This window comes from Melanotaenia boesemani, chromosome 2, assembly GCF_017639745.1.
Source record: "Melanotaenia boesemani isolate fMelBoe1 chromosome 2, fMelBoe1.pri, whole genome shotgun sequence".
Lineage (NCBI taxonomy): Eukaryota > Metazoa > Chordata > Actinopteri > Atheriniformes > Melanotaeniidae > Melanotaenia > Melanotaenia boesemani.
This window is the reverse complement of record NC_055683.1, coordinates 5827599-5847616: the sequence shown is the minus strand read 5'-3', so window position 1 is coordinate 5847616 and position 20018 is coordinate 5827599. Positions and strand designations below refer to the sequence as shown.

Sequence of the window (20018 nt, the reverse complement as noted above, 5' to 3'; positions counted from 1 at the left end):
AGTTTTGGGGGCGAAAGATGATGTTTTTATGTCTGTGTGTGAATCATGAATCAGCTGCTTGAGTAAACTTAGCATAAAATGTAAAACCTTTTACCAAGCACATGTTTACTTAAGTTTGCTTGTGCACAGAGCTGGTGACATGCTGGAGTCTAGCTGCCTGTCAACCTGCTGCTAACAGTAATAATTGGTTAGCTTTAGTTTCTGCCTGGCAGTGCAGTCAGATTGGCTGCCTACCATTGATTCTTGTGCCAGTTAAGCTGACTTTCCACCCACTGTAGTATTAAAAAAAATATTTTTTTAGTCCCAGAGGGGAACTTAAAATGTTTTGGGAACTATAATTATAATTTGGGAATTATAATCCTGTATTTTTTAGACCTAATGTAAATTTCTGGTGGTGGTTTTCCTGCAGAGTCGATCTGCTGCCAATCTGACACCAGTACAGTGCAGCTGAGACTTCATGAGCCTGAAACTCAGATTTCCCTGTCAGATCCTTTAACTCAGGGGTGATTAAAGTAGGTCCTCGAGGGCCACTGTCCTGCAGATTTTTCAATGTTTCCTGCTCCGACACACCTGACTCAAATGAAATAGATCCAACAGCCTATTAAGTTTTGCACAATGACTCATCAATTTGAGTCAGGTGGTTTTGGAGCAGAGACACATCAAAACCTGCAGGATTGTGGCCCTTGAGGACCGGAGCTGGACACCCCTGCTTTAACTGGTTATCTAAATGTTTGGATCTGTGCATCAAAACTGAGATGAACACAGATGCTACTTTTCTCTTCCATCCATGATGTATCTGTCTTTAAAAAAATGTCTCTAACGGTAAAATTAAAGTAACATTTTTGTGCAAGTTTGTTCCAGAGAGGTTTAAATGTTATGTAATCAGCATCATGTAGAACAAAGAAACTGAGTAACAATTTCATCTGATCTTTAGAAGTCTCTCAGCACCAACCCAAGTAGCTGTGGTTAAAACAGTGATGTCATGCCTAAAGTACCCTTTTTGCATAATAATAATAATAGATGCATAATGTCATCTGTTAGCAGCCGGTCACCTTGACGTGTGCAGTAGTGGCCCAGGTAGGTAGAGGTACCTCAAAATGGCATAATAATGAATCCCTGCTCCAGCTGCAACAAAAAGATGCCAGATAGCGTGGGCGAATGGGACGAGGCCATCGCTCTTAAAGAAGACGACGCCCACCGCATAGAAGACGCCTCCAACGGCCAGTTCACACACACCTGAACGCTCCACCTGCAACGTGTCAAAGAGGAAGGACGCTAAAGAGATAGCGGCAATAGGAGATTTCTGTGATCATCAGCAGGAACGTCAAAGGTTTTTTTTTTGCTTCGCATTATTTTCCACAACATCAGCTTTTTGATTAAATCCACAAATGTTAAACTACAGCAGAGAAAAAGCCCTCAGTGATGCAGAATGTCGATGCTATCCTTCTCAAGTTCCCAAACATTCATAAACAGCATCAAATTCAAAATTCTGGACACGTTTTCTTGAAAGAAAATAAGAAGAATGATTGGAATTTATTTAAAGATGGCTGTTTTTTTAACACACATTCAAATAGAAAGCGGTGTGAGGAGGAGAGGAAGAGGAAGTCGGTATGAAACATTTTCATGTGGAAAGTCAGCAGTAATATTACAGAAACTGGTTGTTTTTGGAGCTTCATAACAGAAGGAAGTCTGTGACAGCAGAAAAGGCTTAGAAGTTGAAAAAGAAATGTACATGCTCACCATTGACATAATGACCAAAGCAGGAACAGCCCCCATCCCCACATATCCCAGCAACTCCACCAGCTTGTACCTGCAGCATTAAAAGATAAAACCGCCTTTGTTTTTCTGTGTAGTTGTTGCTGCTTCAAACAGCCGTCCAGTGTTTGAAGTAAGTTTGGTTTCAGGTTATCTGTGTCAAACAGCACACACAAAGCAGAGAAACTCAAAGAGAAACTGTTACCTCTCGTGGAAGAAAAAGACATACATGGATCCTAAACAAGCCATGACCCAGATCAGCCAGCGCATATGGCACGCCCACGGCCCCAGCTCCCTCAGCATCAGCCTGAGGACACATCACACGTTCACTGTGACTGAGCTAACAGGATCTGATGTGCAACACATCTCTAAAAGCTTGGAACAGGCTGATGTTTAGCATTGTGTAGCATCCCCTCTTCTTCTAACAAGTGTTTGTAAACATCTGGGAAGTGAGGAGACCAGTTGCTGGAGTTTTAGAAGAGGAATGTTGTCTCATTCTGGTCTGCAGGATTCTAACTGCTCTACAGTCCTGGACCTTTGTTGCAAGACTTTTTATTTCATGATGCTCCAATTGTTTTCTACTGGTGAAAGATGTGGACTGCAAGCAGGCCAGTTCAGCAGCCAGACTCTTCTCCTTCTCATGTGCTGTTAAGTTGGATGTAGTATGTGGTTTAGCGTAGTCTTGCTGAAAGGTTGTTCCTGAAAGAGAGGTTATCTGGATGGGAACCAGATGTTGCTCTACAACCTTTATGCCTTTTTCAGCATTGATGTGGAAGCTGCCCTACCATTTGTTAGAGCTATTCAACTCAGTCATTCAGGTTTTCAGTGTATCCCTGCTCCAACACACCTGACTCAAATTAAATGGATCCAACAGCCTGTGAACATCTGCACAATGACTCAATTTAAATTAGGCAAGTTGGAGCAGGCCCATCCAGGCTCTTGAACGGTCCACTGATAACAAGCTAGATGGTCCCTCTCTTTAGTCTGTAGGACACTGCATCCATGGTTTTCCAAAAACACTTTGAAATTGTGATTCATCTGACCACAGAACAGTTTTCCACTTTACCTAAGACCAAATGAGCTTTGGTCCAAAGGAGACGGCTGTGTTTCTGAATCATGTTCATATATGATTTCTTCTTTCCATGATAGAGCTTTAACCTGCATTTTTGGAGGTCACAGTGAACTTTATTCAGAGATATTGATTTCTGGAAGTGTTTCTGAGCCCATGCAGTAGTTTCCAGTAGAAAATCGGGTCTGTTTTTTATTACAGTGTTGCCTGAGGGTAGGAAGAGGATGAGAATCCAGCTTTGACCTTTAGCCTTGTACCATGTGCACAGAGCTTCCTCCTTATTCTCTGAATCTTTTGATATTATACATAGTAGATGGTGTAATAGTCAAAGTCTTCACAATTTTTCACTGAATGTGTAATTTTTCATCGTTCTCAAATTGTTCCACGATTTTTAGATTCAGTTCTTCACAGATTGGTGAACCTCTGTCCATCTTTACATCTGAGAGGCTCTGCCTCTCTGAAATGCTCTCAAATACTCCTCCAGCTGTTTTGGATTTTGTGCCAATTACTTTTCCAGCCTTTTGTTGTCTCTAACTCCTATGAGATGTGTTGTTTCCATCAAATTCAAAACAGGCGAATATTTTCCATGAAATGATAAAATGTCTCAGTTTCAGCATCTGATATGTTGTTTATGTTCTATTGGGAATAAAATACAAGTTTATGATATTTGTATATCTTTGCATTCTTTTTCTATTTATTTGTTACAAAGGATCCCAAAGTTTAGGAATTTGGGTTGTACACTCACCAGGGAGAGTAGGAGGCGGCGATGAAGAAGTAGATAGCCATTCTGTCACACATGTGGAAACGCTGCTCCACCTTCCTACACACACCAAGAGAAGAAGTGATGAGAGCTCATTTCCACAGCATGACTAATGTTTACATGTTGATATTTAACTGTCTACTGATTAATAAGTTGGTAGCTCTTCATGACATCATTATCTTATGAATAACTGCCCTTTTTGTGCCATTGTAAGTGTATCATACAGGGAATTAAACCACTGCTTCACCATCACTTGTTTGTTTATTACCTAATCTCCTCTCCCCTCCTCTCTTTAAAAGGTGAATGGATGGAGAGAATAGTTTGGGTCTGCTTGTGCACTATGTTGTAACACAAACTGGATCCCGTCATTCTTCAGCCTTTCCCAAACTGGGGGTCCCAGGATAATTTCAGGGGGTCACCAGATTATTAAAAAAAAAAAAAAAAAGCCTACAGGTATCAAATAAATGTGGGCTTTTTATTAGGGCTGTCAAAATGAATGCATTAATGCAAATTTTTACAACATATTGAAGCATAAAAAACTAAATTATTACTCATGCCATAATAAAAATCGGAATTTGGCAATGAGAGAAGCTGCTTTTGAGCATGTAGGTGCTTTCTAACAGCAGTGAACCAAACAAAACACCTCATTCTCCTTATTTAATAAGTTTCTGAGCCACTTTTTTCACATACAATATTTACATCTGTGTACAGTGATGCTGTTTATTTTTAATCACATTTTACTTCCTATTAATCAGATTAATTTCTATCCTTTCTATTAAAATATTTATAAAATATTCTCTCATATTGTATTAAATTTTAGACAGTGGTAGTGTATTGAATGAGTCACTAAATGCCCACTGAAGTGGCTAATTTACAAATATACCATCCTCACCCAGACATATCAAAGAAAACAGCCTTTAAATCATCTCCACTGTACTGGACATGATGCATGAAAGTGCTAAGTGACCTGTTTGAACTCTGCACTTGATCAATAATTTAACTGAAAGCTGTAAATCTGATCTACTTGGTTGATCTAAGTGGCTGTAACCTGGTGAAGAAGCCCCGCATGGTTCTAATCTCTGGTAGTTTTTCTTGATGTACAGTCACATATAGATAGTTCATCTCTGAATTCCAGGGATCTATGTATCAGGACATAAATCTAAATCCTCTAAATCCTGTCAAGCCTTAAAATTAAGTAAATACTACCTCAGATTACCAACAACATGTAACATATTACACCATGTCATGATTTCTTTTACAGGACTAAATGCAGAAGCAGTGTGTGAAAAAAACAAGTCCATTCTTACTAGCAAGTGGCAGCTAAGTCCTGTAAATCAATGATTAACTGATTATCATCAGTGAGAGCTGCTTTTGCCACATTGTCGCTTTGGATCATTGTGTTCCTCGAGTCAAGGAGGAAAGACATCAGCGCTGATCTTAGAGAAGCAATTGTTGCTGCCCATCTGGGAAGGATTATAAGGTAATTTCCAAAAGTCTATAATTCTACAGTAAGAAAGTTTATTCACACGTGTAAAGCATGCCAGTCTTCCCAGCTAGTGCACATCCAAGCAAGTTCACCCAAAAGTCAGCTGATGCATTACACTGCCTACAAAGGTGAATCTCAGTCTGCATCAAGTGGACCAAATACAGGAAGGGGACTATAAAGCAAAGTGCATTGTGGGTTCAGTACACAGCACTGTGAGTAAACACAACCAAAACATACATGTGTGTGGGAAGATACGCAGCTCTGGACGGGAGACATGGTTCGCGGTTGGATGTGGAAGAAATCTGTAAAAGTTCTGATAGAAATGAACGACCCAAGACAGATAGGATCTGATGCAGATCCATATTTTGCTGTTATGTGGTAGGAACCAAAGTTGTCTTGTATTAACCAAAAGATAAACTAGTTTTCTCCTTTGCTGTGTGTCTCATTTTCTCCTTCAGTAATATTTGATGCAGCGCCACCTCTGGTGGAGAGTGGAATACGTTATTTAAAATGTCTGATTTGTTTTAGTAGTTCGTGAACACAAACTGGGTCCAGAAGAATATGGCACCCTCCCAACTGAACCGAGTCCCGAATCGTATCAAGTCTAGCACACAATCCTGGTGTGAATTGTGATGGAAAATTTATACACATAACCCTTATATTCTGTAATCTATACTTTGTATTATTAAAACCATGATTTATGTTTCACTAAGCAGAACAACCTGCACCCAGAAAATATTTAGTAATGAGCTCTTCTTTCTTATCACACCGCTGTTAACATTCTTCAGAAACTTTGTACCGGTTGGAGCAGGGTCTGAAGACAGGGTACTGAGGATCTGCTTCATCGACCTTGATGCCATCACGTCATGCAAGTCTATATTAACCAAACCCATGTGTAGCTCGGCGGACTCGCTCAGCCAAAGCTGTTTGACTGTGTGACTCTCATTGCTGATCAGCTCTTAATAAAATACTTTGTTTGATTCTCACTTAGTGTGTGATCTTTGATAATAAAATTCCACTACAATCTTGGCGTTGTCGGCAGGATATCTTGAGTGACTGACCGGAGGACCAGAACCCGTGATTGCTCATCCTGAAGGATACTTCAGCCCCTGTGTCAGCCTTAACCAACAGGGGACGGCGGAGGGACTCCGCTCAGGCACCACTGATATCCAGAACGAAGTCTGCGTGTGGAGCAGCACCCAACTCACACACGGTGAGAAGTTTTCATATCGGAGTCCCATTTACCACCCTTTTCTCACTATCTTATGAAAACAGGGTAGGTATCCCACTATCTTGTGAAGACAAGGTAGGTCACTATTCTACTGAGGTAGGGTAGGGTTTGTCCGGCACTGAAGTAAAAACTTCGGTGGAAATAAGAGGCTTTTTAGTCATTTTTGTGCCCGAGTGTGGGCTACTCGAAGAAGAAAAAACCAACATGAGACGTTCTAGTTGCAATAATGGGAAACACAGCTGGTAAGGAGAAGGAGGGTGAATGGGACTCCCCAATATGTAACAAAGGGGGGGGGGGGGGGGGGGGGGGGGGGGAAGACCAAGCAGAATAATATTTAAGTGCATAAATATAAGTAATAAAATAAATACATAAATAAGTCAAATAGGTGCACCATATAAAATAAAAAAAAAGAAATAAATATATAATAAATAAAATAAGTGAATTATTGAAGCATAAAAAGAAAGAATAATGAAACCAAATAAGAAGATAACAAAAAAAAACTCAAACCAGAGAGTGTGTGAGTGTGTGTGTGTGGCTGGAGATTCTCTCACATTCCGAAGCAGCAGAGAGAGAGGACACGTTGGTAATAATGAAGCTCTGTCTAACAGTTTAAGTAGGATATGAGAAATCTCATGAAGAAATAAAATGGGTACTTTTAACAGTAAAAACTAAATTAGAAGGAGATGCTAAATTTACGCCTGGAAAAGATCCAGATAATGAAAAATGATCTGATCAGGCTGAGGAAATGTTTTGCTAAGCTCCAGAATACTTAATACACACAAGGACACCTTCAGGTTGTAAAAGCTGGTTTTCTGTTTGGAAAGAAAAATAGAACATTTTGTCCATAAGTCTATCTGAAAAACTATAGTTTTTTCAGTCTCAGCTGACTTGTATTTGCATTTATAGAATATTTTCATAAGAATTACATTCCTTTCTTATGGACACCTTCATCACGATGCTTTAATTTTATTGGATTCTTTCTACTTAATTTGTGTTTAAAAATGACTGAATATCAGTCATTTCTTTTTTCTGCAAACTTAACTGACTTGGTTGGTGGACAATTAGACACATATATACCAGTATATATATATATATATATATATATATATATATATATATATATATATATATATTCTTTTAAACTTGTCAAACATGAACAATGTTTACCTTAAAGGAAATGAAATCTGTCAAATCTGAACAACACTTTGTTTGCAATGAAGAATGCTTTTGCTTATACACACATACATGGGAGAATTTATTTTTAGCACTATCAAATCTCTGAACAACACTTTGTTTGCAATGAAGAATGCTTTTGCTTATACACACATACATGGGAGAATTTATTTTTAGCACTATCAAATCTCTGCGAGTAAACACTTGCATCTTTCCTCAGACACATACATAATCTCTATAGGATATATATTGACCCTATTTTCCTTTTTCTCCTTTTCCTCCTCCCTCCGTCTCTGTCGGAGACACCCTCTCCTGAAGCTCACAGGCTGCATACCTGACCCGACTCAGTTCTTCCGCCGGAATAAAAGTCAGCAGAGACCCACTGATATATAAAAAAAAAAACAATCTATCACCACCATGTCCTACGAACTGATACTGATGCCCACCCCTACCAGCTCCACCTGATGCTCTATAGGATTCAAGAAACAAAGACAGAAGATACTCCAGCATTTACCACCAGAGTTCCTCTGCTTCTAGTTTCAAAGAGACTGAAACCAAATGTTTGATGGATGTGTAAACATCTGTTTTTGGATGGTAGAACACCATCCTCCACAATGCTCCTGATCATGCGTCTATTCAGAGGACAAACCAGAACAAGAGCTCTTCGACCAGCTCCGAGGTGGCGTGGCCGCTGGGCTCTGAGGGGCGAACAGAGAGGTGGGTGCTGGGGGCCTGAGGTTGGAAAACCATCCGGTTCTACTGACCAGAGAGAGAACATCCATGTGGTGAGAAGGGTCATTGGCCATAAACATCAAAAGGTGGTTTGCCATCTGACTGATCCACGGCAGAGCTGACTCAGGGATGGAAGCAGTCATGTGACCAGTTAACATAATAATGGTGAGATTGTTCTGATTTCATATCACAAATAATTAATGATTTCATTTAAAACCCTACATTGAAGTTAAACAGATCTACATCTTTTATGGAAAGAAAGTGCTAAAGAGTAAACAGAAGAAAGCTTCATTTCTAGACATTTCATACACAAAAGACTAGTTCACAGCTGGAACAAGACACACATACATGTACACACACATTTACATGAACAAACACACGCACGCTCACTGCAATGAAGTACCTGCTTGCTACTGACGACATGACAACATGACATGATGAGCTACTAACCCTGTCTTGTTTTGTTTTCATGATTTAGAAAGAACAGAACATGTTTAGTGAGCTGGTGGCAACAACCTTTCCTCAGTTATCCAACACTGATCGGCTCATTGTTTTTAAAAGAAAGAGAAATGAGTAAAACCAGATGAAAATAATGTTTTGTGTATTTGATCCCTTCAGACGCATCCTAATTGTTACTCACTGACACATGAATTTATATTTCCTCCAGATTACTGTCTAACCGTTGACCCAGGATCAGATAAGATGGTTTCTCTCTCATTACTACAGCTGAAGCAGTGAGAGTGAGTAAAACCTTCCTGCCAGAGGTGGAAATGCCAACATACTGATCCTTATGTACATTTCTGTAAATACCAAACGGCAGTTTCCCTGCTTGGTTCTCTGTGGTGATGCAAACTGCAAGTCCCCTGATTTCCTGACAACTTTTAAGTGTGTGCGTGATTTGCACAAAAACTGTTTGTGTGTCTCTGGGTCCTGATTATTTAAAAAAAAATTTTCACAAATAGCTTAAGTTAAGGTTTTAATACTCTTGATATTGTATCTATAATTTGTATTGAGCAAGAATTGAATCTGAAACAGCTTTAAAGATACAAACTGAAGGCATAATAGATTTATTTTTCAGTCAAGCAAACTAAGAATCTGAAATCTGTCTGAAAACAGATGAATCAATAAATAAATTGCTTAGAGGGAATTTCCTAAGACCTAAAGAAAATGCAGATGTATAAATGGAATTTAAATTAAATTAAATTAAATTAAAGGAGCTCCTGTTTTAACTGTCAGCACACGTAACTGTATGCAAATTACCTTCAGTACAACAAAGAAAACCTTAAACACTAAAACAACAAATGCTGAGGCAGATAAAATTACTTTTAGATCATCGTTAGCTCTGCATTAAAACAAGAAAATGCACTATAAAATGAATACTGGGATACCGCAAGAAAATAAAACCTATTTCATATTGGTCTGATATCCATGGATATTTTAAACAGATTCTCTTATAAAAATAACGATAATGAAAAAAGGGATTTGTAAAAGACTAAAAGAGAAAATACTGCTCGAGCACATTTGGCTGATGATGGACACATTATTCAAAGAAATTCCAATTGGGTTTACATCCATACCATCTTGGAGTTGAAAGCATTAATAAGAAATCTCCAAAATAATTAATGTTTTCCAAACACTTTAAAAATGAACTCTAAGGATCCTCATGAATGCAGGAAAATTGACCTGCTCTGTTTTGGTCTTTCTGCGCAGAACTACTGACGTGACTTTGACAAAGTTTTCTGACTCTGACCTGAAGACAGACGACTGATGGACTGATATTAAATGAACTTTTCTTCCAGCAGGATTTTATCCAGGATTGCTTCCACAGAAGGCTGATTGCTGTGTTTTATAACGCTGTTAATTCTGCTGCCATTGACAGTTACACACATTTATTTTCCTGAAAAGCAGGACTGATAATCTGTTTACAGGAAGAGGAGACGTCTACACCTAATCTCTTTTGTAAAATATGTGTATGTGCATCTTAAAATCAAACATGATATTGACCCTTATGACATTTTGGGATAAACTCTTACAGGTGGAGAAAGTTATCATCATGTACACATGTACTTGTGCTGATGACGATTGTTTTCACAGGGGGATGCCAGAAACAGGCAACTTCAGGATTCAAGTATACAAGAATTTTAATGTTTTGTTAATAATTTTACTCTTTCCTGGATTAATGTAGGATATTTCAATACATAGGGAAAATATGTCAATTTGTTGGTAAATTAAGTATTCCATTATGCACCTGTTGATTATAGACACTAAAGTAAAGGCAACAAACAGAGAATAAGGGAGAAATGGAATTCATGATGAAGGACCAGGAGGATGACCTTGATCTGAACCTCCTCCTTTTCACAAAGTTAGCTGCCAAACGGATCCTTTAGCATTACTTAAATTTCTTTTTACAATGGTCACAAATGTCAGTAAAAAATCATCTGCAGCGGCAATGAAGAGATAAAATATTTTAGACCACATTCTAAGTGATGAAGACAAACACATTGGCCTTGTAAGGTAACAAGCTATTTTAAAAGCTCCACAGCCTGCTACTAAAACACAAATGATGTCATTTTTGCAGGAACTGGATCCCTAATTAGATAAAGGCTGTACACAGCAAGATGACATCTATAAAAAAAAAATCTTTATAGATGGGCAGCAATATAGAGCCATGGGCCTTGTAATGTCTCAACACGGGGGATGATGGATAAAATTTCAAATAAATTCACTGCATATGGTTTCACAAATTATTCGAAAAATGAACAAAGTGCTGTTTTACCCCAGGAAATGATGCACTTAGCCTTAGGGTGACAAACCTACTTAAAAGTATAACAATTAAATGGACTCGCACAAGAGACTGGACTATTATAATTAAGTCCGCACAAAAGGAGGACAGAGAGGACGGGGTGGATGGCAAAGTAGCAAGAGCCCTGAAAGGGCCATGCGGATCCACGCATCCCACTGTAGGAGGTTCCAAGATACACCAACCCCAGCTCCACCAGCTGACCTCTCAACCACAGGGCAGAATAATCCCTGAGGTCCGCCCCGTGTGAGGTAGTCTACCCTCCACGTGGCAACATGAAGTGCACCCAGGCTACGGTGATGGGATGGGCTTGCACCATCCTCCTCATCCTCATCACACTCCTCTTCTGGTACCTGGATCCAACCAGACTTCGCCCAACACAACGTACCCCAGCTCCGTCCCAACCCGCCAGACGACCGCAGGGGACAGAAGCCCCCTCCTTAAGGAGGCACCGCCGAGACGACCACACCCTGATCATCATGACCACACTGATAATCTTTGGTGGCAGGTTGCAAACATGTCAGCTCATAAACTGACAAATGACAGCTGCTATGTTTGTGGACTGGTGCCACATGCCACCCCCTCTCCAACAGTTTTCATTAACAGAAAGTTCAGTTTCCATGTTCATCATTATCTCAAGAGGATACATTTCCATATGATGACGCTGGTGATTTGGAGTCTTTGAGTAAATTTTCCTTTCTCTTTATGTGTGATTAATATGTTTCATTTTAATCAAAGGGGTGAATTGTAATGGGAAAATTTATACACATAACCCTTATATTCTGTAATCTACACTTTGTATTATTAAAACCATGATTTATGTTTCACTAAAGCAGAACAACCTGCACCCAGAAAATATTTAGTAATGAGCTCTTCTTTCTTATCACACCGCTGTTAACATTCTTCAGAAACTTTGTACCGGTTCGAGCAGGGTCTGAAGACAGGGTACTGAGGATTTGCTTCATCGACCTTGATGCCATCACGTCATGCGAGTCTATATTAACCAAACCCATGTGTAGCTCGGGGGACTCGCTCAGCCAAAGCTGTTTGACTGTGTGACTCTCATTGCTGATCAGCTCTTAATAAAAATACTGTGTTTGATTCTCACTTAGTGTGTGATCTTTGATAATAAAATTCCACTACAGAATACACCTTGAGTTGACCATGAACTCCTCTGTATACTAAGTATTCTAAATAGGAGGCTATATAAAGCTTTGTTGACATTGAATCATGCAGTCATGCATGCTTTTTCAATGAGCCCTTGGTATGATTTTGGTGTTGATAATTATTGTTGTATTTATGATAATTTAAAGTTGTGTTGTGGCAATATTATCGCAAAGGTCTATAGCAGAGTCCAGCTCAAGTGTTTTTATTGTTTGTTTCTTTATTTCTAACGTCCATGTAAACCCAATTTCTCCTTTGGGGATTAATGAAGCTAAACGTTAACCTTAACAGGACGATGATCCCAAACAGAACGTCTGGAAAAAAAATTAAATGATTCATTCAGAACTCAACCAGTGAAACACGGTTCAAGTCTGAAAGAAGTGACAATCAAGAATAAGCACCCACACACATACACACAGACAGACCGGAGGTGGCTGATTTTCCAAGAAGCCGTGTGGAATAATGTTGAGGTGACAAACAGGCCGGTGAGACCACTCCCATAAAGCCAGGCAGCAACCTGATGCAATTTGTCCACAGACAGGAAGTAGAGCACAGACCCGCCCATCAAGCTGGGAAGGATCCACAACTACAAGAATGAGAGAGTCACAAATTATTGTTGTAATTTCCTCACAATACACGTTACTCTGTACATTCAAAATATTTAAGATATTAAACATAGCCGAATATCGCTCATTCTAAATACTACATTCTTTAGCTTTAGCTACAGTAGAGGTAATATGCTGGACTATTTCATGGTCAGGCACAAAATGCCTCAAGCATTTTGTTTTCCTAACAACTTTTGCATTGATGAGAAATAGTTCCATAGTTTACACTGGCTGCCTGTTCGTCAGAGAACAGATTTTAAAGTTCTGCTGCTGGTCTATAAAGCTCTGAATGGTTTAGGACCAAAATACATCAGAGACCTCTTGACCCAGTATGAACCTACCAGAACCCTCAGGTCATCTGGTTCCAGTTTCTTATCAGTTCCCAGAGTCAGAACCAGACATGGAGAAGCTGCATTCAGCTTCTATGCTCCACATGTCTGGAACAAACTCCCAGAAAGCCTCAGACCAGCTGAAACACTTAGTTTATTTAAATCAAGGTTGAAGACCCACCTGTTCTCTACTGCATTTCACTAGTTTTTATTTAGAAGTCAAAATCCACATCTGGTTCTTTTAAGCTGGAATCAGGTTTTAATATTGTCTTTAACTTTATTTCTTGCATTTTATCTATTTTATTTTAGCATATTCCTTCTGCTTTTATTTAATTAATTGCATTTCTTTTAATCTTTATTTTATTTTTTTTATGCACTTGTCTGCTGTAATGATTAATGTAAAGCATTTTAAACTGTCTTGTACATGAAGTGTGATATACAAATAAATTTGCCTTGCCTTGCTTGTTTCTAACTCTTTAAATTACTAGGGATTTTGTGGCATTTAGGCAAAAACTAGCTACCTTTTTCCCTGAGTTTTCAACCCTTGTGCTAAGCTAGGCTTACCAAGACCTGGACGTATAGCTGCTTTACCAGCATTTGCTACCACTAAAGAGCAAAATATCAATTTTTTTAAGGCCTGGTACACACATAATGACTTTTTTAATCTTATGATTAAAAAGACCTCACACGTGAAGATAAAAAAATCAGTTTTGATCATATGGTGTGTGGTGTGCTCCAAAAATGTAATCACAGAACAACACACACATAACGATGCTGTCCCGCAACTCTTCTACAATCTAGTCCTCCAAGCAGGTCAAACGTCAAAACGTAGAAGAAGAACCATTCAGAAAACACAACACCCAGCATGGAAGGGGACATATAGGACGAGGGAATGATGGTGGTCTTGGGATTATTCTTAACAGAAAAAGCCTGAAGTGAAAAAAAAAGACTGGAGACGGTGTGAACACGCCCTTTATTTACTTCCTTGTTCCCCAGCTAGTACGCTCTCTGATTGGCTACATTCTGTACCACGTCACCATCCACGCAGTCAGAATGCACGAGTCGTCTTCTTCAGAAGTTGGCTCTGAACATGTTCAATATTCCCAATTGTCAGCTACAACCCGTTTCGGAATGGATTATCGGGACAAATGGGCTCGTAACACGTCACAGACCAAATGATGATTGGACAGGGAAATCTCACAATGATCGGGCGTTTGCCGTCCGAGGTCGGGAAGAGGCTAAATCAGGACAAAAACAGCCCAAAAATCGTTATGTGTGTACCAGGCATAAGGAAGAATGAATACAAGTTTATCATACAAAATTTCAAATAAATCTTTTAAGTTTTTTGTCATCTAACAAAATGAGATTGTGTACTACAAATGTTGAGTTATGGGGGCCGTGGTGTAAATGAGAAAGTTTGGACAAATCATGATTAAAGCCAACAACCGAAAACTCCGGCCCCATCTGAGGCTTACCAGTCATTACGCGCATGTTTTTGATGTATTTTCTCTCTTTTCTATCTGTCCGTTTGATTTATTCTGTGTGGCTACGGCGTGCAGGGATTACAGCAGATTAGGAGAAACTAAAGGCTGACTCAGATTATGGTCCACTGCCTCTACCACACAGCTAAAAATCCTCCTCATTCTGCTTCATTTTTTGCAATCTTCTATAAACGTTCTACACGGGGATAGGAGAAGATAGATAGGAAATTCTATGCACACAAAAACCTGTCTGTGTGTGTTCATCTTACCCCATGTGTGGCACAGTTAGCAGCGTGTTCATATTCAGTGGGCTGGTATCTCTTGCACGCTGGCACCCTGCAGTTCATGTACCTGAAAGAGGCAAGACAGCGCTGGAGGGAAATATGTGATCAGGCACTATGGAGGCCAAACAAGCTTACTCACTGAGTTGCTAGTTAATAAATTAACTACAAGCTGAACACATGAAAGCTAGTGGTGTTTTTTTGTGCATTATATGGTCATTCCTGGAGGATTTAAAGTTCTCTAATCCACATCACGTTGTCTGAATTTTAGTTTACAACACCATTACTGGCGCAACTGTACATGTTGCTATGGACACCAGTGATAGGCCACAAGAGGACACCACTGGCCATTAATCATTAACTACATTTGCATTATTTGTCATGATAAAGGTACAACTTGTGTGTGTGTGTTAGTACGTGCGTGTCTGTGCTGTGTATCCTCTTAAATAAGCAGTTAATCCCTCAGTTCTGGCTTACAGGGGAAAACACATCTGGAGATGTTATGAAACCACATTTTATACACCAAGATATACACACTCACAAGCAAACACACTAATTTGAGTGTGGCTCCTCACGAAAAGCCACAGGTGTGTTTGTGTTGGTCAGCTGTGTTATTTGATTAAACATGTAGGTCATGTGCTTATCATCACGTGCACATACCTCCTGCTGCTGTTTGTTGTGATGGTTCAGTACAAAATGAGAAGCAAAAAGCAGAGGAGGAGGTGAAGCAGAGGAATAAGATAATGTGACGGCTCCATCTGCTCCAAGCTACAGAAAAATAAATTCAATAATTTGTAATAATAATTTTTATTTTATTCATTCTAATTGGTAAATTAGACTCTGCATTTTACCTATCTTTAGATTTACAAGACACCAGTGGGATGCCATGCTTTAGCACCCTGGGGAAGGTAAAGGACTGATGCCCAGGGGTCAGTGGTGGCTCACCTCTGTTGGTATGCCAGGTACTTGAACCCAGGCCCTCCATATCCAACCCCCCTTCTGTAACCTCTAGACTACCACCCCCCTTAACAAAACTCAACTTAAAGTCTGTTAATTACTTTAACCTGTAACTATAGATGGACTTTAATTATATCTGGCAAAAAAAATTAACTTTCAATATCAATAAATAATAAAATCATCTCCATTTTTAACCAAATCTGATGTTCTCCCTTTGGTTGTTCAAGGAGGTGAAATTTAATGTCAGCTAGAAGCCTGATTTGTATTTAAGGCTTCTGTTGTTCATGTGCTGAAGCTTTTTCCCAGTTCTTCAGGTTTTAACCACTGGTGTTGTCATACATCAGTTTCCTCCATCTCATTCTCAAGCACATCATGTTTTACTTTCCCTGTCTCTAAACTATGAAGAAAAAAAGTTCTTAAAATCTTTGCAGCTTCTCAGTCAGCTTTTCTTGTGACTACTGTGTGAACGGCTGGACAATCCACATCATCCTCTCACTGAGAAAGCATCACTTGACACCTGATAGATGGTAGTTTAGTTCTTCCACCTGTGCCAACATACAGCAAGAAAGCTGCTTCGACTTTAAGGTCTGGGTGAAGAAAGGGCCTCATACCCGCAAATAAATGGTCAAGACTGACAGCCACAAAGTAATGTTTAGATCAATGGTTCCCAACCTATTTTCCTGTGGGAACCTTACTTTTGAATTTTGTTTTCAAAATAAATATGTGGCATGACTTAGACATGTCTCATTTATATAAGTAACCAAACCAAAACACGTGTTCTATGTGAATGAACACACCACCACTCATCTCTGTGTGGACATGGCCTTAATTTAAATTGCTCTGGCTCTGAACAGTCAAAGGCTTGGTGACCCCATGTTCTCTTTATGGGACCCTGTTGGGGGTCCTGGACCCCAGGTTGGGAACCACTGGTTTAGAGGATGTTGTCATATAGGTGGATGTGAATACAAACAAACAAACAGGAATATTCTGCAATGGTTGTCCAAAGGTTCTTATATTATTAGAGAACTTTAGAAGAACTTAAATGCCGTTGTTGGATTTAAGTGATTATTTGTAAGTGTGAGATGTCATGTAAAACATTTGCAAATTTAGAGGAAAAAGGAGTCCAAAGAAAGTTCCAGAAGAATTATTAACTACCCTTTGAGGTGAGAATTTCAGTCTCACCTCAGCCCTCATAACAGTGATGTTTGCATATTGTGTGGATGTGTGGGTTGTTTTGTTATGGGTTGGATAGGAAGATGCAGGCATCGGGGTTCTCTAATGAGCCAAACACCTCTTTACCTCTAGGCTCACGTAGGCATCCATATTTCCTCTGTAACTTATAGAACTTTTTTTATTTCATATCATTTGTTTTCAGGAATTATTTTACCAGTTTTTTTCTTAGCTTTTAACAGATTTCTCATCACTTTATTACACATAAAGTGAAAAGCTGCATGACACTAAAATCAATAAATGAACTAAAAGCCTTTATTGTCAGGCTTCTGTCATGCACTGTAACTTTTCAGTCCACAGAAAAGAATTAATGAGATAACATCAGATTTTTGAGTAGCTGCCATCTCTTCTCTCTTTGTCCTGCATCTCTTCAGGCTGTGCCAAGCACAAAATACGAGCACAGTATTTTATTTATTTATTATTTGGGGACACTGTTGCAGTATTGTGACTCTACGTGGTACTCTGAGGTTCTCTAATCAGTTATGACAGAACTCTGTGTGTGCGTGTGTGTAATCAACTGAAAAAAGAGGGATGGGGATTCATAGAGAGGATGGTTTAGTTATCACGTGTGCACTCTTTTCCTCTCCATGCCTCTTGTTTAGATTCTGTCTTTTTCTTTTCCACACAGATGTGCATCTCGTGTTGGATCCATCTGTGTGTTTACAGTAAGCACCCAGATTTCACCTCATAAAGCAAGTGTTACGTTATGAAAGCTCATTACAGCACATACCACACATTAATAGGATCAGTTGCATTGAAGGATCAGAGTGCCTGGATCCTGGTGTGCACCATAGGAATCTGTGTGTGTTTATATACTGTCCCTGTAACTCCAAGGCTGTTCATTTTACAGCAAAGATCAAGTTAATCTCCTCTGGGACTCCAGCTCTGGTTCTCATGATTATAGTCAACTCCCATTCACACACACAACCACACACAGGCCACACTCACACAGAGAGAATGTCCTGAAGCAGATCTCAACATGATACACTGTAAACTGGTGTCACAAGCTCTGTGCAACTGAACTATGCCCACAAGAAAAGGCTGGTTGGAAAGTGGATAAAGTAAGTTCAGGTACAAAATACAACCATCCTAACAAAAAAGAAAACTAAACTAATGAAAACTGTTCTCCAGGCTTGTTGCCTTTCTTCCTTTTTCTGCCATGCATGCATGCATGCACATGCACGCACACACTAATCTATACCATCCCTCTGATTGTCCCTGTGCCAGCGCGTCAGTGCGCATGGATGCACAGCATCTGTCACACATGTAAAATATGGAGTTATGCACAAGCGCTCACCCTTTCACTTTGAGAAATACAGTTACCTTCCAAATTTTGTCTTCTTGAAGTCCATCTCGTGCTCAGAGTATGCGGGCACCCGCGCGGTTGCGTTTGCGCTCTATCTAGCAAACCGACGAGCGTCGCCTTCTCCTACGGATTCCCCATTCCTGATGTCCCACCGCCGCGCGTCCACGGATAAACGCATAAGTCCAGCACAGGCAATGACCTGCAGGAGCAGTAAAACTAAATAGCAGCAACAACAACAATAAAACAACTGAGTAAAAAACTAAACTTAATGTTTCCAACTAAAGTGTTGAGACTCAGCCAAATAAGAATCCATTACGCCGCGAGCACAGAATGCGCGAGCTGTGCAGTGATGGGAAACTGTATTTTTTTTTTTTTTTTTTTTTTTTTTCCGAGTACCGGACGTGTTTGCAGGATGTTCCGCGGAGTCCGGGCATGTAACCCCTCCCCTCCTCTCCCCTCCCCTTTCCCCTGTCCGGGCTGATAATAACACAGAAGCAAATAGCAAGCCCTCCCCACAACACATCATCAGCGTGTGAAGGCTTCTGGAACAGACAACATGACCAAAATGATCCATGCGTGTTTTTTACCATGTGTTCATATGAGGAGGAGGGTACATAAACATAATAATAAGTTAGGGACAGGACTCGCCTTTAAAGGTGCATGATGGGTCAAGATATGGGATTACTTTTATCAGTGTAGAAATGAATGACCCCTTTTAAGTTGTTCTTTTCTGTTAATTCAGTTTCTCTCCACTAGGGTTAGTTACACTGGGATGCAAAATGCAAAGAAGAATGCTGCACTAACAGCTCAACATAATGGACAATTCTTCACATCCTCTACAACAGCAGTTCCCAACCTATTTTCCTTGAGGACCCCCTTCAAGCTAAAAAGCCATGGACCCCTCGGCCCCATGCCGGGCTGAAACCATGCTGGTTTTTATGCTTTCGAAGTGAGATTCTCACCATAAATAATGTTTTCAGGCTGAGTCCTGTCCTTCCATAGAGCCAAAGTTAAATTAAAATATGTCATTATGTTTTTTCTTAAAACAGGGACAATGTGTTGATTGGCATTGATCATTATTGCTCTTAATGTTCAAAGCCTTGGGACCCCTTGCTCTTTAGAGGACCCCCTTGGGGAGTCCCGAACCCCAGGTAGGGAACCACTGCTCTACAACACAGTGAGGGAACAACACGGTGTGTTCAGTTAGAGGCTTCTTCAAAACGTTGGCAAATAGAAGAATACAGGAAGTCATCCCTGTGGGCTCAATGTAAAGGCAAAAAAAAATTTGCAGCTGTAAATTAATGTTTGCAAACAATTTCAAAGTTTGTATTTTTAAATCAAATTTTGACATCCTGCAATAAATAAATAAATAAATAAATATCTGCCTGAGAAATTCAAGTTTGTGAATGCAGGCAACAATTAACTCAGGGGAGACCTTCCGTTGGCCAAAACTAAATTTGAATGAATATGAATTGTAATGTAAATGAAAATTTTTGGTTGTAGGGCACATTCATACCAGGATAATTTGCTTTTACACTGCATTTTACTCAAGCGGACCAAACCGCTTTGATCAAGTCATGTTAAGTTGTTACTGTAGTTTAAAGATGCACTACAGAACATTTGTAATCTTGCCAGTGATGTGCCCCCCATCATCATCTA

The 20018-nt window shown here is 39.7% G+C and overlaps 1 protein-coding gene across 1 annotated transcript; it reads right to left on the bottom strand.

Annotated features, from left to right (window-relative positions):
* Window positions 1–734: 734 nt before the first annotated feature.
* On the bottom strand, window positions 735–18738 carry mmd2a (monocyte to macrophage differentiation-associated 2a). Its single transcript, XM_042008844.1, has 7 exons — window positions 18377–18738; window positions 14855–14936; window positions 12596–12756; window positions 3570–3644; window positions 1961–2062; window positions 1741–1810; window positions 735–1249 (listed from the first exon to the last, which is right to left on the bottom strand). Exons 1-7 carry the CDS (start codon window positions 18403–18405, stop codon window positions 1049–1051), a joined length of 720 nt encoding a protein of 239 aa, XP_041864778.1. The 5' UTR covers window positions 18406–18738; the 3' UTR covers window positions 735–1048.
* Between the last annotated feature and the right edge of the window lie 1280 nt (window positions 18739–20018).